The 23,503-nt window shown below is 47.7% G+C and overlaps 1 protein-coding gene across 1 annotated transcript in view; it reads right to left on the bottom strand.

Moving 5' to 3' along the window:
• Window positions 1-18,395, bottom strand: part of ATXN10 (ataxin 10) — a 167,064-nt gene extending 148,669 nt beyond the window's left edge. Inside the window, 1 exon segment of the mRNA XM_043562909.1 lies at window positions 18,065-18,395. Within this exon segment, the coding sequence (XP_043418844.1) occupies window positions 18,065-18,180 (116 nt within the window). The 5' untranslated portion in view covers window positions 18,181-18,395.
• Between the last annotated feature and the right edge of the window lie 5,108 nt (window positions 18,396-23,503).

The following is a 23,503-nucleotide window of genomic DNA, read 5'->3' as shown; positions in this document are numbered from 1 at the left end:
CGGAACCACCACGGTCAGGGCGCCGGTGCTGGCGGGGTCCCTCCACACGTCTGCCCCCCTCCCAGAGGAGACACTTCCCTCCCTGAGTCCTGTGCTTCCACTGGCGGGTTTTTACCGCATGGACAGATAACATAAATCACACTGTTTACCGGTGACTGAGTGAGTGACCGAATAAACGACGTGCAAGTCCAAGGGTACAGTACTTATCCTGCCTCAATGACCGTAAGAAACAATTATGCGCGTGAGCCATTTTCAGTGACGATTTGCCATAAAAAAGTTCACAGACACTCTCACGACATCTTTAAGGAGCACTAAACACGGTGCAGACGCAAACGTGCTAAGAAAACACGCAAGAGTTCAAAACGTTTCGAAGGATGCCAACAGTGATCAGGATTTCCAGAACAAAGATTACATCTAATTATCTGCCCCCACTGCACAAAGCTTCGATGGCATTTATGATTTAATATTACAGTCAAATAAACAGCTATAACTTGAATGATCAACAGTAATACCTCTTTTTCCTACTAAGAGAGCTGAGAAACGTGTATTCACACTTGTGATGAAGAAACCTCCCTCTGACGGTCCTTTGCAAGCTACCCTCACACGGGCAACACCTTCCTGCTGCGAACCGTCTCCCCTGATGCCACCCTTTGAAATCCTGACATCTGTTTTACTCAATATTTATATCGAGCACATCAAAAGCTTTGGACTCAGACTATGGCAGACTAAAAAAGCAAAACAGAAAAAAAAGCATTGTTCTTAGGAAAACTGGAGAACTGATATTCCCACCATAGAACAATTAGCAAGTTCATGAACTATCCTATGACTAATTCCCAATGCTACGTGATAATCTGTCATACATGCACCATGACTTTCTCCTTTATTACTCTTCTAATCAAAAGAAAAATGTTTGAGCTGGGGCCAATCATCATATTCCTGAAATCAAAATAACTATTAACAGCTACTAGAGAATAATCATGGCAGCGTTTACTCAGCATACAACAATTCACATTTGCGGTAAAGAGAAAATAATTCGGGCTTGCGATCACGGTCATTTGTTCTCCCCCAGGCTGCCCACCCATGGATTCCTGAAAACACCAAGCACTGGGCAGCCCTCTTTGTCTGTTCAAACGTATGCCCTCCCAGAATGCACTCTGCACACAACCACCCCCAATTCTCTGCCTGGAAAATCTCGCATCTCCTTATCGAGGCCTTTTGAAAACTCTCAGCCCTGGGGAAACTCCTCCGCTACTCAGGGCGGAGCAGCTCCCATCTCTATGTCCCACTGGAACGCACTCTGTCCGTAACACTGGAATAACACTTATCCACCGTAGATTATATGCACTTATCCAGTCTAGCTCCCCGGCTAGCCCATAAATCCCAGAAAACAGAGCCTATCCTATTTTTTTCTGCATCCCCAGGGCCCAGAACTGGCTTTCACTAATGGCATTTATTCAATTCAAGTGTATAACAGAAAGACTACTTGCACGTTCGGTGGCGCCTAACCGCCTCGCAGACTTGTACTGAGAACGCGGCCTGACCAGACACCAGCCCCGGGATGAGCAATGACATTAGCGCATCCGGCGGCAGCAACTGGAAAAAGGGTACAGAGGCATCGACTCTTCCATTCCCATTAAGAAATCCAGGGGCGCCTGGGTGGCGCAGTCGGTTAAGCGTCCGACTTCAGCCAGGTCACGATCTCGCGGTCCGGGAGTTCGAGCCCCGCGTCAGGCTCTGGGCTGATGGCTCAGAGCCTGGAGCCTGTTTCCAATTCTGTGTCTCCCTCTCTCTCTGACCCTCCCCCGTTCATGCTCTGTCTCTCTCTGTCCCAAAAATAAATAAACGTTGAAAAAAAAATCAAAAAAAAAAAAAAGAAATCCATATATCCAGAAACTTGAAAACATATCACGTCTTAAGTAAGATGTAGATATCTCACGAGTAACATTTAACAAACATCTAATTTCTTCTCCACTACATGATACAATGGGTGAACTTAAAAGCGGGAATGTAACCCAATTAACTGTACTTTAAATTTCTTTAGGGGCACCTGGTTGGCTCAGTCAGTTAAGCATCCAACTTTGGCTCAGGTCATGGTCTCATGGTTCATGGGTTCATGGGTTCAAGCCCCACGTCGGGCTCTGTGCTGACAGCTCAGAGCCTGGAGCCTGATTCACATTCTGTGTCTCCCTCTCTCTGTGCCCCCTCCCCCCGGCTCACACGCACACTCTCTGTCTCTCAAAAATAAACATTAAGTTTTGAGAGCAGAGACTATTTGTTAGATGTCTGGCTCCCGAGGTAAAGGGTAGGAGGAAAAAACTCTTCTAGAGCCATATAATAAATATAGACTTTATTCACCATCTTTGTGTACAACGTATTAACAACTTTCATCAGATGTAGACATAAAGAGCTTTTACTCACTAAGAGAAAGACCTATGAAAGCATCTAACAGTCTTCTATACTTCTTCACTTCTCTACGGCCTTTAAAGAAAGCTATTTGGTATTGAGATCCAAAGCGGCCCTAATGTCCTCTGCCTTCAAATTCTAAGTTCGCTATCAAGAGAATGCAGCTAAGTATGTGAAATGATTAACGACAGTGAAATGGCCAACATCAGTCGATCGTTCCCATATTACAAATGTTACTATTAATAATAATTGCTGTCATTTCTGCTTTAACCAAACTAACACAAAATATTTACAGACTTTACAAAGCTTAGCTGCCTTATTCACAGAAGGCAGAAAGTACTTAGGAGGACAATTAAAATTCAACCGTTAGACATTCCTGTTAGATAGGAATGCATACCCTGAAGACAAGGTACAAATGAAATGTTACATTACAGAACAAAAAAAGAAAAAAAAAGCCTTTGAATTATACAAAAGGTAGAATTTCATCTCCTTCAAGTTTGAACAGATCTGTAGGTTAAATCTTGGCAAGTCCTGTCTGAGTAAAATTAGATAAACCCACCCATGATCGAGTGTCAGAGACTAGATAGGTCTATCACACCGTGTGCACACACATTTTAGTTAGGGCATCAGGTGGCACCTCCTACAGAAAAGGAAAACCACCGCTCATCGCCGCACTGCCCTGCTGAGACTTCCCTGCATTCTCGTATCTCACATTCAATGACAAACCAGCATGGTAGGTTAGAACCGCATAAGCGCCGTCGCTGGGAAAAACCATTCGAATGCGCACAGGTTCTGAGATTAAGGTAAGAATCACTGGTGCTTCTTTAAAACCACAAACGGTGCTCACTGACTTCACCAGGCTGGACTGAACAAAAACAGAAAATAAAAACGTCTGCACGTCCTGCCAGAAACAGCTTGGGGGCAAAATTCTGAAATTCATCTTTGCAGACCTCAGAATGCTTTTTACACCTTTTCCCTCTTCTGTGACATCCAGAACCCTCAAGCTGGCCCTGACAGCCCAGACCAATCCATTTTTCTGCAAAGGGCCAGAGAGTAAATACTTCAGGACCGGAGGGCCTGACGATCTCTCGTCACAGCTTTGCAACTCTGCTGCGGGAGTAAAACCAGCCACAGACAACACCCACACGAACGGCCGTGGCTGGGTGCTAATAAAGTTCTACTTACCGACACTGCAATTTAAAGTTCATGTGATTTTCATGTGCCACAAAATTTATTTTTCCCAACCTTTAAAAAATGTAAAAACCAGAGTCGTCTGGGTGGCTCAGTCGGTTAAGTGTCCAACTCTTGATTTTGGCTCAAGTCGTGATCCCAGGGTTGTGGGATCAAGCCCTTCCACATTAAGTGTGGAGCCTGCTTAAGATCCTCTCTCTCTCTCCTTCTGCCCCTCTCTTCTGTTCACACACCCTCTCTCTCTCTAAAAAAAAAAAAAAAAGGTAAAAACCATTCTTAACTCACAGGCCATTAAAAAAAAAGGGTACAGACACATGAATGATGGCAGACCAGCCTTGGCCCCCGGATCACAGTTTAGCAACCCTGCTTTAAAGAATCCGAACACATCAGTCCTCCCCCAAAACCCCCAAAATCGCAAGCTTCCCCCTTTCCACTGTTCTCACTACAGTCAAAATTCATCTCTCGTCAGAATCAAATCTCAAAAGCATGATGCCAAGTCACAGAGGCCAAGAAAAGGCGAAACGGGCACAGACGTGGAAAAATAAACCACTGGCTACAGTGTCCCGCAACGGCACTGTGCATGCAATGACAGCACTGCCACCAGGCCTGCGGGGGCCGGGCCATTGTGGAAGGGGGCTGCAGTGACAACGATCCACGTGAGAAACCAGAGCTGGACCCTCCCCTATAACCACACAAAGAAGGTAACTGCAGATGCATCTAGGAATGTATGTTAACCAAACCTATAAAGCTCTGGAAGAAAGCATACGGAGGACGTCTTACACTCTCAGGCAAAGAAAGATTTTGTATATGAGGCCTCATTAAGAACCTTATGAAAAACCTTACCCAAAACAGTGATGTCTGAGCACAGAACTCAGGAAGGTAAGGAAGCCCTGGGCACCTTCCTGGGAGAAGAGCGCGGGGGAAGGGAAAGGCATATCTGGAGGGCTCGCGGAGAAGAAGCCCAACGAGGGAGTGGAAAGGTCACGTGAGTCCGAGGCAACGTGGAACCAAACTGCACAGGCCAGAAGGACTTGGGCTCTTATCCTGATGTGAAGCCACAGAGGGTTCCGAGTGCCCTTCATTTTGAGGGACCCCTCTGGCTGCTCTATAACGAACTGACCACAGGGGAGGACGAGAAGACACCAGGAGACCAGGCAGGACACTACTCTTGGAAACGACCGTGGCAGCAGCAGGCACAGTAAGCAGAGAGCAGATTCTGGATACATTCTGAAGAAACGGCCAATGAGGTCTGACGGTAAAAACTGTCAGAGGGCTATCTGAGAAAGGCGATTCCAGGAGCACTGCAGAACTTTGGCCTGAGCACCATCAGGAAAGATGTATTTGCTGCTTACTGAAATGGAGATGGCCGGGAAGGCACCTGGAGGGGAGGGACGCAGTCCAGGCAGGGATCCGTGAAGCGGGAGGTACCCACCCCAAACAATGAAACGTGCCGGAGGCAGACAAATGCACAAGAGTGACGTTCAGAAGGCAAGTTCGGCCAGAGACAAACGTGACAGCCACCAGCAGATGGAGAGTTATTAAAGCACAAGACCGAGCAAAGTCACTCGGGACTACAGGTAGAGGAGGGAAGAGGTCTGAGGACTGAGCCCTGGGACCGAGGAGGCGGCGATTCAGAGGAGGGCGGGGACACAGAAGCTGAGTGAAGAAAGGGTCAGAGGCAGCTGACAGGTCAAGTGAGCTAAGAATTTAAGAGGAAGAACACTGGACTTAGCAGTGGATTAGAATGGGTTCAAGAGAAAGACATTGCAGTAGGTGAATATAAAACACTCTCCGGAGTTATAAACAGCAGCAGAAAACTGGGATCATGGCTCAAAGAGACAGAGTTTCCTATGAATGGGAAAAACTTATACAGATATATAAACTGATGAAAATAATCCAACAGAAAGGATAAAACTGATTATTTAAGGGGGGGGGGGTGGATTACTGCAGCAGTGGATGCAAAAGGGAGTGATGTTTAGTGCAGACCTGAGGGGGGTCGCATCAGGGCAGGAGGCTCATCCACAGCCACAGAAGGCAGGGCAGGTTATGGGCACGGACACAGGCAGGTGGGAGAGCGGGTGATAGGAGCCCCTGGGAATTATCTTCTGGTGGCTCCATCTGTCTCAGTGAAACAGGAAACCAGGAGTGAGGACGAGGGAGAGGCAACGGAAACAAGGACCGCGAAAGGCGCGCAAGGTTGGGCGGGGGCAGGAGACTATGGCCGAGGGAAACACAGGAGCACCGCCAGGCAGCGCTCAGTTGGGCCAGTGATCAGTTTAAAGACAGCCCCATGAGCAGGGTCGTGTAGTAATCACCACCGTGATGTGAGACCAGCGAGCATGGCTGGAAGTTCTTCTCCAGCCTCGTTGGGTGCAGACACCAAGGACAGGGCAGGTGGGCTTTAACCAGAGCTGAAGCTGTCCCGGGAAAGCATGAGGCATGAGAAGTAGCAGATCAAGAGACTGTAGGTCCTGGTGGGGCTGAAGACTGTTGGGGTAGGTGACCTAGAGAGAGCCAGAGCAGACCTCCCGGAATTGAGATCGTGACGGGAAAGCAGCTACCATCAATGAAAGGCCTAGGGGAGCGCTGGTTGGATGGCGTGCGGGTCAAGCTCAGCAAAGGAGAGGCAGTCAAGGAACGAGAAGGGCGGAGTAACGCAACGACGACCTACGCGGATACTGAAATAACCAAGACCTAAGACGGGACAAGCAGCACAGAGTTAACAGTGAGCCAGAGCGAAGTCTGCAAGGAACGAGCTGACATGACCCACAGAACTCTCCTAACGGCAGAAGTGACCCATGGGCAGCCTACGCCGACGGTGTGAGATGGAAAGCCGGAGGGGTCACAGGGGAAAGGTCTGGAAGCAGCAACGACGATCAAGGTGAATGCCCACCACACCTTCAAGCCCAGCGGCACGGGATAGAGAGAAAACAGCCTCCCATCTGGAAGACCTTCTGGAAAGGCGTTCCTCAGAGGTGAGCCTTATTTCACTTAGATCAAGAAGATGAATGTTCAAGGAAATGAGCACACAGAGAATTTGCTAAGGGTGTATGGGAAGGGTTTTCAGGGCTGAGGGGTCGGAAAAGGAGTCATGACAAAGCCTTCAGGGAAGCAGGGAATAAGAGAAAACCTAGTTTACTGTATAAATTAGAAAATCAGCTTGTGAATGTCTACCAAACTCCCGGCCGAGATTTTATTTTCAGTGGCTCCGAAACCACAAGTCACCACGGAGAGAACTGATGTCTCTGCGCCATGGAGGGTTTCCATCACGTAACGGTCTACCTTACCATCTGTCTTCTTTAATGACTTTTGATAAAGCTGCACAACGTTCTCAGGGAGGACGAGAGCCCCTGACACTTCACGGTGCCCGTTAACACCAGGCACTTGACTACGCCCCACGCCATGAACTGCTCAAGGGCTACGAGAGCGCCGCTTGCTTCCGAGCGGTCTTCTTAGCCCAACGAGACTTGTCCAGGCCTGCGGCCGTCAGACAGGTTGACTCAGCGTGGTCGGGCCCAGGGTTCCCGTCCCTCCGAGTAAGCTTCCTTGCCCACAGTCCAGGGACCACTACAAAAGACTAGAAGAAGCAGCAGCTGAGAAATCCTGCCTGAGGGCACTGGTGGTCACAGCTCCGAGCTTATTTACTTTGACTCGCTGGCTCGAACTTCTTCCTGTCTGTTTTGTCCATTTAAGATAATTGAATGTGAGGGGTGGCTCACACTGACCACATCTGTATTTTGAAGCTGAGTCAGAACACCTTACCAAATAGTTCCATGTGGTATTCCAGCTCATGGCCTAGGTAAAAATAAAGGAAGCTGTCATCATACTCTGAAAAGTGCTTTTTATAGTGGAACTTAATTGATGTTCTCTCTCAACAAAGCTGATCTGAATCATGGTTGAGTCAAGATGCCATATGGCAACCTTCGCTAAGCTGAGGACTCGTGTGGGTTTTTTTGGGTTTTTCGTTTTGTTTCATTTTTTGTTTTTGTTTTTGGTGCGGCCCAAGATCCCTGCCGGCCGGAGGCTCAGTCATGTTTGGGGAAAACCTATGTGAGTACGTGTATACACAGGCGGATAGGTTTATTTGGAGTTCTGCAGTGTGGTGACCTCTGAAGTGCTCATTCTATTCCCTTTCTTTGCGAAAGTTAGTCAACGTGTTTATACAAGCAACTGGGAATACCAAGACCTTTTTTACCTCTTGAAATCATAGTCACCTGTCACATTTGGTATTTTTCCTATACCTTCCTTACAGGAGTCTTTCCTCTGTGGTCTCTCTCTGTATCTTATGACTCAAGCAAATGAACTATTCGAGGAAGTAATAAGAATACCATCAGGTGCTCATTATGTGCTTGGCCTTAAAGCAGGTTCTGAGAACACAGAGGTAAACAAGAAGCCCGCCCTCGGGCTGCTCTCACCCTAGTGGGACTGGCAGGTGACTGAGTGATCGAAACGCCGCATGACGATTTTTCAAAGAGGGAAGCAGAGTGCCAAAGGGAACAGAGGGCAGGAGGCTCCCCGAAGATGAAGACAGGCTTTCATCAGGAGGTGAAACGGTAACTAACCTTGAAGGAAAATGAGCCGCGTGCGTGGCGCAAGTGAAAGGCACACGGCACTCGCGCTTATAAACTCGGTGTCACAGCAACTGAGCTATTCCCACGGCGGGTGTCGAACACACGGCTTACGCGGTACCTACAGCTGCGGTGCTAAACACCAGCGTGTGTGAAGTGACCAAATAAGTGAAAGGTCAGTAAACCAAATTAAAAGCTTTTCCGTAGCCAGAACAATCATTACTGACCGGCTCTCAGTGCCAGGAAGTGACCTTCTCGTCTCAGCCACTGGCTCCTCACTGCCAAGCCCTCGAAATGGACCAGGAGGCTGTGTAAGAAAATGCTGGACAAGAAGACAGTCCCTCAACAAGGTCGCAGTCCAGCAGGGAGAAAGACATACAGAGGCTAATGGAAAGAAAGTGCTGTGAAGGAGCTCACGCCAGAAGCCTCTCTCCTCCATTCCAAGCAATGTAATCACAATTATTTTTAAAATATATAAACACACGGCCGACTTTAAAACAAGACACGTATCTCCATACCCAAGGCCCGAATGGAAACACTCAGCCGTGATCAGGTCTAAGACCAAGGAGTGAAACAGGTTCGAGGATCAGCAAAAAGCCCGCCTGATGGGAACCAAAACGCGATGCCCCTGCATTACGTGGCAACGAGTGGCAGTGAGAGAGCCAACACGTGAAACTCCGCGCTAGGACAGGCCTCCCCTGCGTCTGAAGATGGAAGAGTACAGTGTGAACTGCCGAAAGTCCAAGGCAATCCAAATGTCCACCAGTAAGAAAAGAGGGAGATAAGTTCTGTACTCTTGTGACGGCACACTTCAAAACAGCGGACGCTAATGGCCCAGCTCTCCACGCGTGACAGCTGGCGGCACTCATGAACTCAGAAACAACTCAAACAGAAGTACGAAATGCAAACGAGAGCATATGGTATAATGTCCATGGAGTAAAGAGGGAAGAACGGGACTGGAAGCTGAAACAAAGACCCGCCCCCCAGCACGATCCCCGCCTCGTGGTGTTCACGCTGTCCTCCCGGGGCCATTACAACACGCGACAGAAAGGCTGGTCATTTCCTAGATCATAAAGACGCTCCGGCGTCCACCTCGAGCACACTCTCTTGGATCCCGCGTGGAACAAGCCAGCCGCCAGGGCGTGCGCAGCCCTAGGGAAGAGTCCACGTGGCAAGGACCCGAAGTGTCGGGCGCAAAGCCTTGCGTGAGCTTCAGATCAGGGCTCCAGCCCCAGTCGGGCCTTCGGCGGCTGGCTGACCGGGTGGACGGCCTGACTGCCACCTCACGAAAGACTGAGCCAGGTCCACCCAGCCGAGCAACTGCCGCCCCTCACAAACCCTGTGAAATAATAAACGTCTGTGGCTTTCAGCTGCTAATTTGTGGGTAATGTGTTCTCACCCAGAGGATATTAACAGTATCAGTCATGTTCTGGACTTGGCGAGAACACGACAAAATTTTAACATTTGTTGATTCTGCAAGTCAATTACATGGGTACTTATTAGATCATCTGTTACACCACCTTCCATGAAGGCATTCACATTATTATGTATTTGTGGTTTTGATTTGTCAAGAGCTTAAAAACAAGCAAACCAACAAAAACACACGGATGAAAACTAATAAAAAGCTTCAATTTCCTTCTCCAAAGAGCACACGAGTATGGTTGTTCTAAACGTTGGTTCCTACGGCTGTCACGCCACGCAAAGACATCGAGATCCTTCTGCCTAAGTCACAACGCTGTTATTGGCAACTATTTACTTTTTGTTTTGGATGTTCTTATAGCTTCTTAAAATTATTTACTATTGCTAACGTAACTTTCTACCAAGGAATTAAAATGTTGGCATGAAATCACTGCCCACATCTTGGATCTGAAAAACCATCTTTCTTCCACTGTGTTTCTTGTCCTTACACCTACTTCGTATTCCCAAGTTTCAGAGGCAGTTCCAAAAGCCTATTGAAACTGGAACCTGACTGCAGAACTGCAATGAATTTAAAGCCTTCCCAAGCACGATTGTGAATTACACAAAATTCTCAGGAGCTACCACACAGTTCTTTTCATTTTTCACTCTTGACTCTGACCAGAGCCTGCAATGATAATAACGGTGTTTGCTGGGCACCAGCCATGTACCAGGCACCGTTCCGAACTCCACATACAGAACACTCTAACACCTACATCCCCCCTACAGGGGAAGCATAATTATTATACCCATTTTCTTTTGCGGGAGGGTGAGGAGAACTGTAGTAACTTACAATTCTACGTTATTTTAATGAGTTGTGACAAATGCGTGCCCCCGGGCACCCAATCATACCCCCACCTAAAGACAGCACATTTCCTTTGCTCCAGAGAGTTCCTTTGCTCCTCACGTTCCTTTCTAGTCAATCCCCAACCTCTTTTGACAAACGCTGTTCAGATCCGTGCCACCACTGATTAGCCTTGCCAACTGTAGAACTTCACAAAAATAAAATTACACAGGACATACTTTGTGCCTGGCTTCTCTCACTCGGTATGCCACGGAGATCCACCCATAGTGTTGTGTGTATCGGTGGTCTTTTCATTCAAAATACCACATAGTTTTAGCCATTCTCCCGCTGGTGGACACCTGACATGTCTCTAGAGTTTGGCTATCGTCAATAAAGCTTCCGTAAGGATTTTTTTTTACAAGTCTTTCGTAGACGTACGTTCTTGGATCTCTTAGGTAAATTCCTGGACTCATGGGTTAAACTTTACAAAAAACTGCCAAAATGTTTCCCAAAGCAGGTGTACTGTTTACACTCCCTGCAGCAAGTCGTGAGAGTTCCAGATGCTCCACATCCTTGCCGAAATTTGGTGCTGGCGGTCATTTTAATTTTAGCCATTCTAAATTTTTTTTTCCCAACATTTATTTATTTTTGGGACAGAGAGAGACAGAGCATGAACGGGGGAGGGGCAGAGAGAGAGGGAGACACAGAATCGGAAACAAGCTCCAGGCTCTGAGCCATCAGCCCAGAGCCTGACGCGGGGCTCGAACTCACGGACCGCGAGATGGTGACCTGGCTGAAGTCGGACGCTTAACCGACTGCGCCACCCAGGCGCCCCTTAATTTTAGCCATTCTAATGGGTATGCAGACGTATCTCATTATGGTTTTGTTTATAAAAGCTTTATTGAGATATAATTAACATAGCATACAATTTGATGGATTTTTGTATATTACATTGTTAATTTTTTCATTGCAGTAAAATATGCAGCACCCCCTCCCCCCCAGCGCCTTATCCACAAGTTCACTTTCAACAGTTCCAGCGACGGCAGTCAACCTCAGTCCAGAGGCAGGAGCCTGCTTTCTGATACACCATCAGCAGGTCAACAGCAGCCTAGCGCCGCGTCACAATGCCTACGTCATACACCTCCCTTCACGTCATCATGCAGGCGTTGTATCATCTCACATCATCACAAGTAGGGTGAATACAGCACAGCAAGATCGCCTGAGAGAGAGAGACACCACGTTCACAGAACTTTTATTACAGTGTGCTACTACTGTTCTATTTTGCTGTTAGTTTTTGCCATTAATTTCTTACTATGCCTAATCTATGTTAAATATTATCATAGATTGTAGTACGAATAGGAAAAAAACATAGTATATACAGAATTCAGGAGTATCTACAGTTTCGGGAATCCACCAATGGTCTTGGGACGTGTCCCCTACGGATAAGGGGGAAACCACTGAGTATCTAACATAAATGTTGCCGTTTTGAGAATTTTTAAATATAAAATTCACTGGTCTGAATTATATTCAGTGTTGCACAACCACCACCACTATCTAATTCCAAACTTTTGAACACCCCAAATAGAAACTCTAGAACCATTAAGCAGTAACTCCCCCCCCACCCCACCCCCTGCTGGTAACCTCTAATGTGCTTTCTGCCTCCAATTTGCCTAATTCTAAGTACTTCATGTAAGCGGCATCGTACAATAGTTGTCCTTTTATGTCTGGCTTCCTGCACTTAGCATGTTTTCAAGGTTCATCCACGTGGTACCACGTATCAGCACTTTGTTCCCTTTTACGGCTAAATACCATTGCGACGGACGGACGGACCACATTTTGTTTATCCATTCTTCTGCCGATGGACCCTCGGGCTGTCTCCACCTCTCAGCTATTTTGAGTCGTGCTACCCCGAACGCTGGCTCACAAGTATCTGTTGGCGCCCCAGCTTTCAGTTCTGTGACACGTGCCTCTGAGCGGGACCGCGGAGTCGCATTAGCTCGTCGAGGAGCCACCAAACTCTGCCACGGCAGTGCTACCATTTGGCAGTCCCACTGACACCACCCAAGTGCTCCAATTTCTCCCCGTGCTCCCCAGCACTTCCCTTTCTCCGCCGCCTGTCACTGCCATCCTAAAGAATATAAAGCAGGATTTGGGGCACCTGGGTGGCGCAGTCGGTTAAGCGTCCGACTTCAGCCAGGTCACGATCTCGCGGTCCGTGAGTTCGAGCCCCGCGTCAGGCTCTGGGCTGATGGCTCGGAGCCTGTTTCCGATTCTGTGTCTCCCTCTCTCTCTGCCCCTCCCCCGTTCATGCTCTGTCTCTCTCTGTCCCAAAAATAAATAAATGTTGAAAAAAAAAAAATTTAAAAAAAAAAAAAAAAAGAAAAAAAAAAAGAATATAAAGCAGGATCTCATTTCAGTTTGCATTTCCCTAACGACTACTGACACTGAGTACTTCATCAGGCTTGCTGGCCGTTGATGTATCTTCTCTGACGAAGCACAGAACTTTTTCACCCAATTTGTTAATTGGGCTGTCTTGTTACTCCCGGGTTGTAGGAGCACTTCATAATTTCCGAAACAAGTCCTCTGTCAGACATATGTATTGCAAGTCTTTTCTCTCGGTTTATGGCTTGCCTTTTCATTTTCTTAATGGTGTCTTTTGAGAAGTAGCTTTTAATTTTGATAGAGTCAATTTTTCCTTGCATGGTTAGTATCCTCTGTGCGCTGGATGAGAAATGTCTGCCTACACTCCAGCTCACAAAAATATTCTCCCATGTTTTCTTCTCAGCACTTTATAGTTTGAACTTTTATGCGGAGGTCTAACTCACGTTGGAATATTTTTTGGTGGATGGTGCAATGTGTGAGCCGAAGTTCATTTTATTCCAATCAGATATCAAGTTATCCCACCATCATTATTAAAAGAAATCGTTTTTAAACTGATTTTGGTTTTGAGTTCTCAAATATTCTTCAAAGGGAACATATCTGGAAACGGCCTCAATTTTTCAAAAGCATTTAGCACTCAATAAAATGGGACCAAATTACTGAACACAAGAAACTGACAAAAGGAAGTTATCAGGACAAAAAAAGGGGGGGGGGGCTTATCAGGCAAGTTATCTTTCAAATAACTATAATTAATACGTTCAAGAAAGTAAGCAACAAAATGAATCTCTTAAAAAACTCAAAGAGAAATTCTGCAATACAATCACTCAAAAACATAGTATCTGAAACTAAAAACACAGCAGATAACAGCAGACTAGACATAGCAGAAGAGAGGATCAGAAAGCTAGAAGGTAGATTAACAGAAAATGTTCAAATAGAAGCTCTGAGAATGGACAACACAGAAAGGAGCCTCTGATACATATAAAATACAGGGAAAGGTCTAACCTACGTGTAAGTGGAGTCCTAGAAGGAAAAGAATGGGGAAGAAGCAAAAAACATCTGTCAAGCGCCTGTAACTACCAGATTTCGTGTTCCTTGCTAGGGGTAAGTGACTGTGACATGCTCACTTCCGTCAAGAAGCTTATCAAATGGAAGCACAATGAGGTAGGAGTCTAAGGCGAAAATTTTATAGAAAATAGGACCCAAATGTAACATTACTTCAGGAATACTCAAAAACCAGGACATAATCTTCTCTGTAGAAAAGCATACAGAGCAACCATCTCCAACAGAACTTTCTACAATGATGGAAATATTCCACAGCTACGGTGTCCAATGAGGCAGCCACTTGTCACAAGTGGCTACTGAGTACTTAAAATGCAGCCGGTGCAGGAACAAAATTATTCATTTTACTTATTTCTAATTAAACAGCCACACATAGCTAATGGCTACTTACTGGACAGTGGTGTAGGTATAGGGCAGGACAACAAATTTCACGACTGCACATGTTAACAGGGAGGTCTGGCTACATCATAAAGAGAGATGATGTAGAGATACACCATGAAGGTAACTAAAGGGTTGGAAAACCTCCAGCAAAAACCCCAAAATAGCATTTTTAATGTATTTTTATCTTGCTTTGTTTCAGAAAGGATTTAGTATGACTTACAAAGACTCCCAGCACAGCAAGAAAAATCACAATAGATGTTAAAAATGCAAATACATACATTAAACAAAAGATATAAAACAACTTTAACACATAAGAAAAGGAATTACCTTCCACAAAGAAATAGCTGAGTATCTTAACACTGGTATTTATGACCCTACGCATTTTTTTATGGACTTTTGTGATTAAGATACTATTCAAGAAGTGGGTTACAGAATCCAGAGCATGAAGAATTTAGATTGGTATATTAACCATCTATTGCTATCTAACAAAGTACCCCCAAATTGAACAGTTTAAAACAGTAACACTTGTGGTCTTGCGCAGGTCTGAGGGTCAGGAATCTGCAAGTGTGCGAGTGGGGTGGCTCTGGCTTAGGGTCTCACGAGGTTGTGCAGGTGCCTGAAGGCTTCCCGTGGACCAAGCGTCCGCTTCCAACACAGTTCATCACATTCTTCACCACGCAGATCTCTCCGCATAGATGCTTGAGTGTCCTCACGACATGGCAGGTGACTCTGTCAGTGATTCAAGAGAGAGTGCAAAGGCAGCTGCGCTGCCTTTTAGGACCTAATCGCAAGTCGCACGCCTTCAAGTCTGCCATAATCTATTACAACAACAGCACGTCCCTAAACTCAGCCCACACGCAAGGAGAGAGGAATTCACCTCCTCCTCCGGCAGGACAGAGTTGAAAAGAATTTGTGAGCACATCCAAAACCACTGCGATGTGATAGGAGGACTTCTGTTCACTTGGGGGTTGCCAGAAGTTGTAATGAGATCCTGGGATCCCTCTCCCTGGAAACCCCAAAATCAGAATAAATTATAACCTTTTTGAAAGAGCTGCAACTGCTTTCTCAAATGAAGACATTAAGCACAATCGGGTTCTCGGTCACTTACAGCCCCATCGCTTTTGAACAGCAGCTATAAAATAAACGACATAAAACACCGTGCTGTGCAGATAATATTACAGACCCTCACGGTAATCCTGCAAAGTGAGAGGCTTGATCCCCACTTTCCAGATGAGAAGTCCAGGGAGATAAGCCATGATCCTTGTCTGGGTCTACCTGGTTCCCAAGGTTTTCTTCTTCCGCGATAGGATACTTCTCTTACTCCAGCCACCACCACAGAGGCTAGTGTCATGGCAACAAACGAACGGGAAGTACCACAAAATACGCTACACCAGCTCAGATCTCCACCTTGTGTTCCATCAATTACATTCTCACTCTCCTCCGTCCGTGTTTGTTTTGCCTGGTGCTTCCCACTGGCTGCTCGGAGGCCTCCATTTGCTTCACTTTATGTCCCATCCTCCCTCCGGGCCGTCGGCATCGGAGGAGCGACCAGTAACTTGCTCAAAGACACACGGAAGCAGCAGCGACAGAAGCAGAACCAAGAGTCTGTCCCTACAAACCCTCAAGGAGGGCTCTCTGCACCACCACGCATTTCGGCCTCCCCCTCCCAAGACCTGCTCGCCAGACTCTGCCTGGAACAGGACCACGGACCCAGGAAAGCTGGCGCCAAATGTGGGAAGCTTCTTCCTCTGCTCGTTCTCCCCCAACAATCCAGTTGGACCCCGAGACCTGTCCGTTCAACCTTGTAGGTATTTTTCAGCACTCATCCCATCCATCCCCATAAACAAGGTCCTAATTCAGATTAGCTGTTCTTTGACTCGGGTTCCACATCAGCTTCTTAAAAGTCCCTTGCCTCTAGCCTCACCCTCTCTGATTTATTCCCCATACAGCAGAGAGTTCGGTCTAATGCCCAGATCTTAGCTTGCCATTCCCTTAAAAGAACCGTTAATAGCTCCCCATCAACTCCCCTCACAACAGTGCAGAGGGCCTTGTAAACTGGCCCAGGGCCTTGGATTTCATCCTACAGGTTACAAAAAGGGATCTGATTTTTTTTTTTTTTTTTTTTTTTAGTTTTTTAAGGTTTATTTATTTTTGAGAGAGAGAGACAGAGGGTGAGTGGGGGAGGGACAGAGAGAGCAGGGAGACACAGAACCCGAAGCAGGCTCCAGGCTCCGAGCTGTCAGCACAGAGCCCGATGCGGGGCTCGAACTCACGCACCGCGAGATCGTGACCTGAGCCGAAGTTGGACGCCCAACCGACTGGGCCACGCAGCCGCCCCAAAAGGGATCTGATGTTTGAATGTCTCCTCTGTACCAGACACCTTACCTATGCTACCATATACGGTCCCTCTGCACCCAAAGTAATCCAAAGCCTTTCCCGGCCCACCAATCCATCCAACGGATCCACAGACCCCTTCCGTGCGACCGCCTGCTCGTCAACAACCCCACTGCAATTTGTTCACACGGCCAATGCTCGACAAAAGGGATCGTGTCAGATTCACCTTTATACCCTCCGCACCTAACAAAGAACCTGTTTCCGAGTAGGTACTCAGTACACGGCTGATGGCTGATAACTGACTACAGGAAAGGTCCACCATGGTATGGGTGCACTGAAGCATTAGTCAACATATCTCCTAGGAGTACCGTATCGAGTAACCTGCGTCCCAAGAAGCCCCCAGAACAGTGCCCTCAGCTTTTACCACTCCTGCCACAGCTCAGTGCTTCTAATGTGATTTAAGGGAGCCGTGCCCAGACCCAGGTGTCCCATTCAAAGACTAGAGGGCCTCTGGGGACCCACCCTCTGGACCAGCCCACATCTGGCTGTCCCTTCGTTCTACGTTCCCTCTACTCTTTGTACGCACCCCCCCCCCATTGTAAAATCCTCTGCTGGCTCCCCAGAACAGGACTTCTCACGAAAGGACTTCATTTTTCACCTTCACCACCCAGCACAATACCTGGCCCATGGAGGGCCATCGATACATGGGTTAAAGGATGAGAATACCAGCTAACACGCATTTAGTACTACGTGTCAGGCACGAATTGCGGATTTAATACGCATTACCTCATACCACCCTTACAGCAATCCCACCAGGGACGTGCTGGGCAACACCGGCACCGAGGCCCAGAGAAGACCAGAACAAAATCAAGCACTGACTTACAACGTCATGCGTTTTGCATTTTCACGCGCTTTATTTATGCCATTCATCCCTCTGCACAATCCAGCAACGAGGGTACCTACTGCATTCGCACTTCTAGACAAGGAAAACCTAAGGCTCGGAGAAATCGCCCAGAAACGCACAACTCGCAAGGCCAGGAACCGAATCCAGGCGCGCCAGACTCGCGGGCCCTTCCCACCCGGCCACCTTGCCCCCCCCCCCCCCCGGCAGTCACGACCCAAACGGCCGGTTCGCTCGGGACCAGGGCGCAACCGCCCCGCACACCGCGCTGCCCACCCCCCCCGCCCCACCCCCCCCCCCACGGGGACTGTCCCCACCGCGCTCTCGCGGCCGCCCGCCTGCCACCAACCCCCCCCCCCCCCCGCCAGCGGGCCGCGCCGGCGCTCCGGGCCAGGGCCCAGCAAGCCCAGGGGCGGGTGGCACGGGGCTCGCGTGGGGCGGTCCCCTTCGCGCGCGCGCGCGGCTCCACGCCCGTGCCGGCGGGTGGGGGGCAGGTGTCAGCCCCCCGGGGCCCCTCGGGCCCACGGCCGAGGCCTCCGCCGCCCGCCTCCCGGGGGAGGGGCGCCCGCTCCCCGCCCGCCCGCGCCGCCCGCGCCGCCCGGCCGTTACCGGTTCCGCTGCTCTTTGAAGAGCGCCGTCAGCGCGCGGAGGGCCTCCAGGTCCTGGATGGGCGCGGGCACCATGACGCCGGACAGCCGGGCGGGCGGCGGCCTGGGCGCCGCCATCTTGCCGCTCGCAGCTCGCGGAGCCGGGCGCTGACGAGGAGCAGGAGGAGGAGCAGGAGGCGCGGGGCGAGCGCAGGCCGGGGAGGAGCGCGCCCCGCAGCCGCCGGACGCCGCCGCCGCCTCCGCGCCGCCGCAGCCCGGGCCCCGCGGGAGAGCGCGACGACGCGCTCCCAGGCTCCCCTCGGGCGGCGACGGGGACGACGCGGCGCGGGGAGGGGGCGCGGGCGGAAGTCCCGCCTGAGGGGAGGGGGCGCGGGCGGAAGTTCGGGGGGGAGGGGCGCCGGGAGGGCGTCGGGTCTGAGGCGTGGAGCCGAGGACCCAGGCTCGGAGGGGGAGATGCAGGGGGGGGTGGGCGCCTGGCCAGGAGGGGGGACAGGGACAGGTGCACCCGGGAAGGGGGGAGGAGATGCGGGCGTGGGAGGCCCTGGCCGGATGGGGGTACAGGGACAGGTGCACCCGGGAAGAGGGGGGAGATGCGGGCGTGGGAGGTCCTGGCCGGATGGGGGTACAGGGACTGTTGCACCCGGAGGGGCAGATGCGGGCGTGGGGGGCCTGGCCGGGAGGGGGTACAGGAACAGGTGCACCCGGGGGGGGGGAGATGCGGGCAGGGGGGACCCGTGGGAGGGGGTGCACAGGAGGGACAGAAGTTCTGAAGCTCCCTGTGAGGAGAAGGTTGAAGACCTCATCCAGCTGTTGAAATGGCTTTATCCGTGCCCCTACATGGACCCACTGGCAAGTGGATCTCAGCCCCTGAAGCCCAGTTCCCAGTACTTAGTGATCATTTACTGGTGATACCAGATCATTTACCAAGCACTTTAGGTACGTTGAGAATACATGGATCCAGCTCACGGAGGGCTTAAAACATAATTAGAAGTCACGTAGCTAAATTCTGTAGCAGTAACTTGAGAATTGTTTTTTCCTAAATAGGACTTTTTTTTCTTGAGAGAGAGAAAGCACACATGAGAGTGAGGGAGAGGGGTAGAGGGAGAGAGAGAGAGAGAGAGAGAGAGAGAGAGAGAGAGAGAGAGAATCCCAAGCTGGCTCCACACTCAGTGCAGAGCCCAATGTGGGGCTCTAACCCACAACCCTGGGATCATGACCTGAGCCGAGATCAAAAGTCCGATGCTCAACCCACTGAGCCACTCGCGTGCCCCAGAGTTGCTTTTTCCGAAGGGAAATGAACATATTTTTCAAGAATCACAATATTCTGTGGCTGGTGTTGGTAATGCACATTATTTTCTTTCCGCTACCCTTTATCATACTGTGCATACATTAAACATTGTCTCCAAGCCCTGTGCTAGGTGAAATGATCCCAACCCTGAAGGGACTCCAGACAAAAGAGCCTTGGTAACTATGACGGAGGACTGTACGAATTGCTATGGGACCACATAAAATCTGTAGATACATGTGCCTGACATTTTGACTTGAAAAGTAGGACTGTGTTTCTAATGTGGCACTTTTGATGATCTTTGCTACAGAAAACTTAAAGACGATAACCACCACCAGAGAAACGCCTCTTGCATCTGCAAGTTACGTGATAACGTAACTCAGTCTTACCCATTCAACTGCCTACGTATTCATTCCAGAAATACTTCTGTAAGCCAATTATGTGCCAGGCATTAGATCGCCTAACGGTGCCAAAGAAAATTCAAAATGTTTAGCAGTCCTTGGATGAGCAAGGCAAAATCACCCAATATTTCCCTGAGGAGCAGGGGATGGTGAAATGTTTCATCATGCATCAAGATTTCGCCCCTTAGTTTTCTATCCTCAATCGTAAAACAAAAGTAACTACCCTGATTCTTCCAGAAAACATTCCCCATAATATTCAAATGTATTGCCTGGAAAGTTGTAATGTCCTAACTGGTTTCTTGGCTTCTTCTCTTGCCTCCCTACATTCCGGATCTTCTAAAAATAGGCCAAGGAGAACCTGGGTGGCTCAGTCAGTTAAGCGTCCAACTCTTGATTTCCGCTCAGGTCATGATCTCACGGCTCGTGAGTTCGAGCACTGTGTCGGGCTCTGCACTATCAGCTTGGGATTCTCTCTCTCCCTCCCGCTCTCTCTCTCTCTCTCTCTCTCAAAATTGAACATGTAAAAAATATACATGTCAACATTTCACTTTGCTTAAAACCCACTGAAGGATTTCCATCTCACTCAAGATAAAAGCTCAAATTCTTCCATTGGAGAAGTCCCTAAATAGCCTGTGTCCCTCCTCCTGCCCGCCCCGACACTTCTAGTCTCTTCCTCCCGCACAGAGCTTCAGCCACACCGGCCTCCTTGTTGTCCTCCACCAGAGGAGTTACACTCCTGCCCCGGGACTTCATACATGCAATTCCTTTTGCGTGGGACGCTTTCCACACCCTTCCAAGCAGATGCTGGCATGGTTAGTTTCCTTCAACTGTTCAACTGATCACTGACGAAGTGATCTCACCAGTTTTTAAAGTTGTAATACACCACCCAAATTCCTGATTCTAAGGAACTTTTCTCCATAGCACTTAACACTCTCTATATCCTGGTCTACTTATCCGTTGTGTTTACTGCCATAATGTCCCCAGGAGAGGACCTACCACGTGGCAATTTCTCAATGAACATTAAATTAATGAACAAAGAATATTTTTAGAGATATTTTCAGAAAGGAGAACGAAAGTAACACGCCTCCAGAAAAAAAAAAAAGTGTACACCAATCCAAAAAGTACAGGAAAGAGAAAGGATGGAACAGGGGAAGAAATAAATTATAAGAAGATTAAAAGAGCTACATTAACAGGACAGACTAGTAGTATGAGCAAGTAAAAATAATAATAATAATAATAATAATAATAAATTGGTCAAACAGTGGATGTTATTGACTGCCCAGAATCGACCAAGAGATATCGACCTTGACTGAATTAACAGAAGTAAGTTAATATTTCACTTGGGCAAAGTGGCATTTTTTGTTTTTGTTTTTGTTTTTTTGAGCTTTTTTTTCTTTTCATCTTTTTTTTCTTTTATTAAGCCTTCTTATTTTAATTCCAGTATAGTTAACATACAGGGTAATCTTAGTTTCAGGTATACAATATGGTGATTCAACAATTTTATACATTACTCGGTGTTCATCATGATAAATGTACTCTTTAATCCTTATCACCTATTTCTCTAGCTCTGTCCATATTGTTGTAAATGGCAAGATTTCATTCTTTTTTTATGGCTGAAAAATATTCCACGATATATCACATCTTCTTTATCCATTCATCTATCAATGGTTGCTTGGGCTGCTTCCATAATTTGGCTATTGTAAATAATGCTCCAATAAACATAGGGGTGCATGGATCCCTTTGAATTAGTGTTTTTGTATGTTTGGGGTAATACCAAGGGTCACAGGGTAGTTCTATTTTTAATTTTTTTTTTTAATTTGAGAGAGAGAGAACATGAGCAGGGGAGAGGGGCAGAGGGAGAATGAGAGAGACTCTCAAGCAGGTTCCATGCTCAGTGCAGAGTCCAATGCGGGCTCTATCCCATGAACCGTGAGACCATGACCTGAGCTGAAATCAAGAGACAGACGCTTGGCACGCTGGGGTGGCTCAGTAGGTTGGACGTCTGACTCTTGGTTTTGGCTTAGGTCATGATCTCATGGTTGTGGGATTGAGCCCCGAGTTGGGCTCTGTGCTGACAGCGTGGAGCCTGCTTGGGAGTCTCTTTCTGCCCCTCCCCCACTTACGTGTGCACACACGCTCACTCTCTCTCTTTTGCTCTCTCTCAAAATAAATAAACATTAAAAAAAGAGACAGGGGGCACCTGGGTGGCTCAGTCGGTTAAGCGTCTGACTTTGGCTCGGGTCATGATCTCATGGTTCGGGAGTTCAAACCTTGCATTGGGCTCTGTGCTGACAGCTCAGAGCCTGGAGCCTGCTTAGGATTCTGTGTCTTCCTCTCTCTCTGTCCCTCCCCCACTCACACTCTGTCTCTCTCTCTCTCTCTCTCTCTCTCTCTGAAAAATAAACATTTTAAAAATTTTTTAAAAGAGCCAGACACTTAACCGACTGAACCACTCAGGTGCCCCTATTTTTAATTTTTTTGCAAAACTTCCATACTGTCCTCCATAATGTCTACACCAGTCTGTATTCCCACAAGAGTGTATGAGGGTTCCTTTCCCCCACAGCCTTGCCAACACCTGTTGTTTCTTGTATTTTTGATTTTTTCCATTCTGACAGGTATGAGGTGATATCTCACTGTGGTTTTGATTGGTGTTTCCCTGATGATGAGTGATGTGGAGCATCTTTTCATGTGTCTGTTAGCCATCCAGATGTCTCCTTTGGAAAAATGTTTGTTCATATCTTCTGCCTATTTTTAAAATGGATTGTTTTTTGGTGTTGAGTTGTATAAGTTCTTTATGTATTTTGGACACTAACCGTTTATCAAATATCTCATTTGCAAATATCTTCCCCCACTCGGTAGGTTGTCTTTTAGTTTTGTTGGTTGTTTGCTGTGCCGCAGCTCTTTATTTTGATGTAATCCCAATAGTTTGTTTCTGTTTTTATTTCCCTGGCTTCAGGAGACCTATCTAGAAAAATGTTGTTCTGGTTCTTGCCTATGTCAGAGACACTACTGCCTGTGTTCTCTTCTAGGATTTTGTTATGGTTTCAGGTCTCACATTTAGGTCTTTAGTCCATGTTGAGTTTATTTTTGTGTCCGACGTAAGAAAACGGTCCAGTCTCATTCTTTTCCATGTAGCCGTCCAGTTTTCCCAACACCATGTGTTGGGAAATACACAACCCATTGTATAGTCTTGACTCCTTTGTCAAAGATTAATTAACCATGTAATTATGGGTCTGTCTCTGGGCTCTCTGTTCTGTTCCATTGATCTATGTGTCTATTTTTGTGCCAGTACCATACTGGTTTGATGACTCCAGCTTTGTAATAAAACTTAAGTCTGGAATTGTGATGCCTTCAGCTTTGTTTTGCTTTTTCAAGATTGCTTTGGCTATTCGGGGTCTTTTGTGGTTCCATACAAAGTTTAGGATTGTGTGTTGTAGTTCTATGAAAAAAATGCCGTTGGTATGTTGATAAGTATTACATTAAGTCTAAATGACATTTTTAAGTTTTACATAAATATTTTTTGCCTGAGATAATGTGTCAACCATGCTGAAGTACCTGAATTAAACTCCAAATGAAGTGTGCTATATAAATGTGTGCCTTGAGCCCAGTGCAGAACAGGACCAGTAGTCAAGAAGCAAAAATAGATAAATTTTAAGAAGAAGGAAGCGGGGGTGGGGGGGTTGGCACCTGGGTGGCTCAGTCTAAGTTAAGCATCACACTTCAGCTCAGGTCATGATCTCACAGTTTGTGGGTT

Source organism: Prionailurus bengalensis, chromosome B4 (assembly GCF_016509475.1).
Source record: "Prionailurus bengalensis isolate Pbe53 chromosome B4, Fcat_Pben_1.1_paternal_pri, whole genome shotgun sequence".
In the NCBI taxonomy this organism is placed as follows: Eukaryota; Metazoa; Chordata; class Mammalia; order Carnivora; family Felidae; genus Prionailurus; species Prionailurus bengalensis.
The sequence above is the reverse complement of the archived record's forward strand: the minus strand, read 5'-3'. Positions and strand labels throughout refer to the sequence as shown.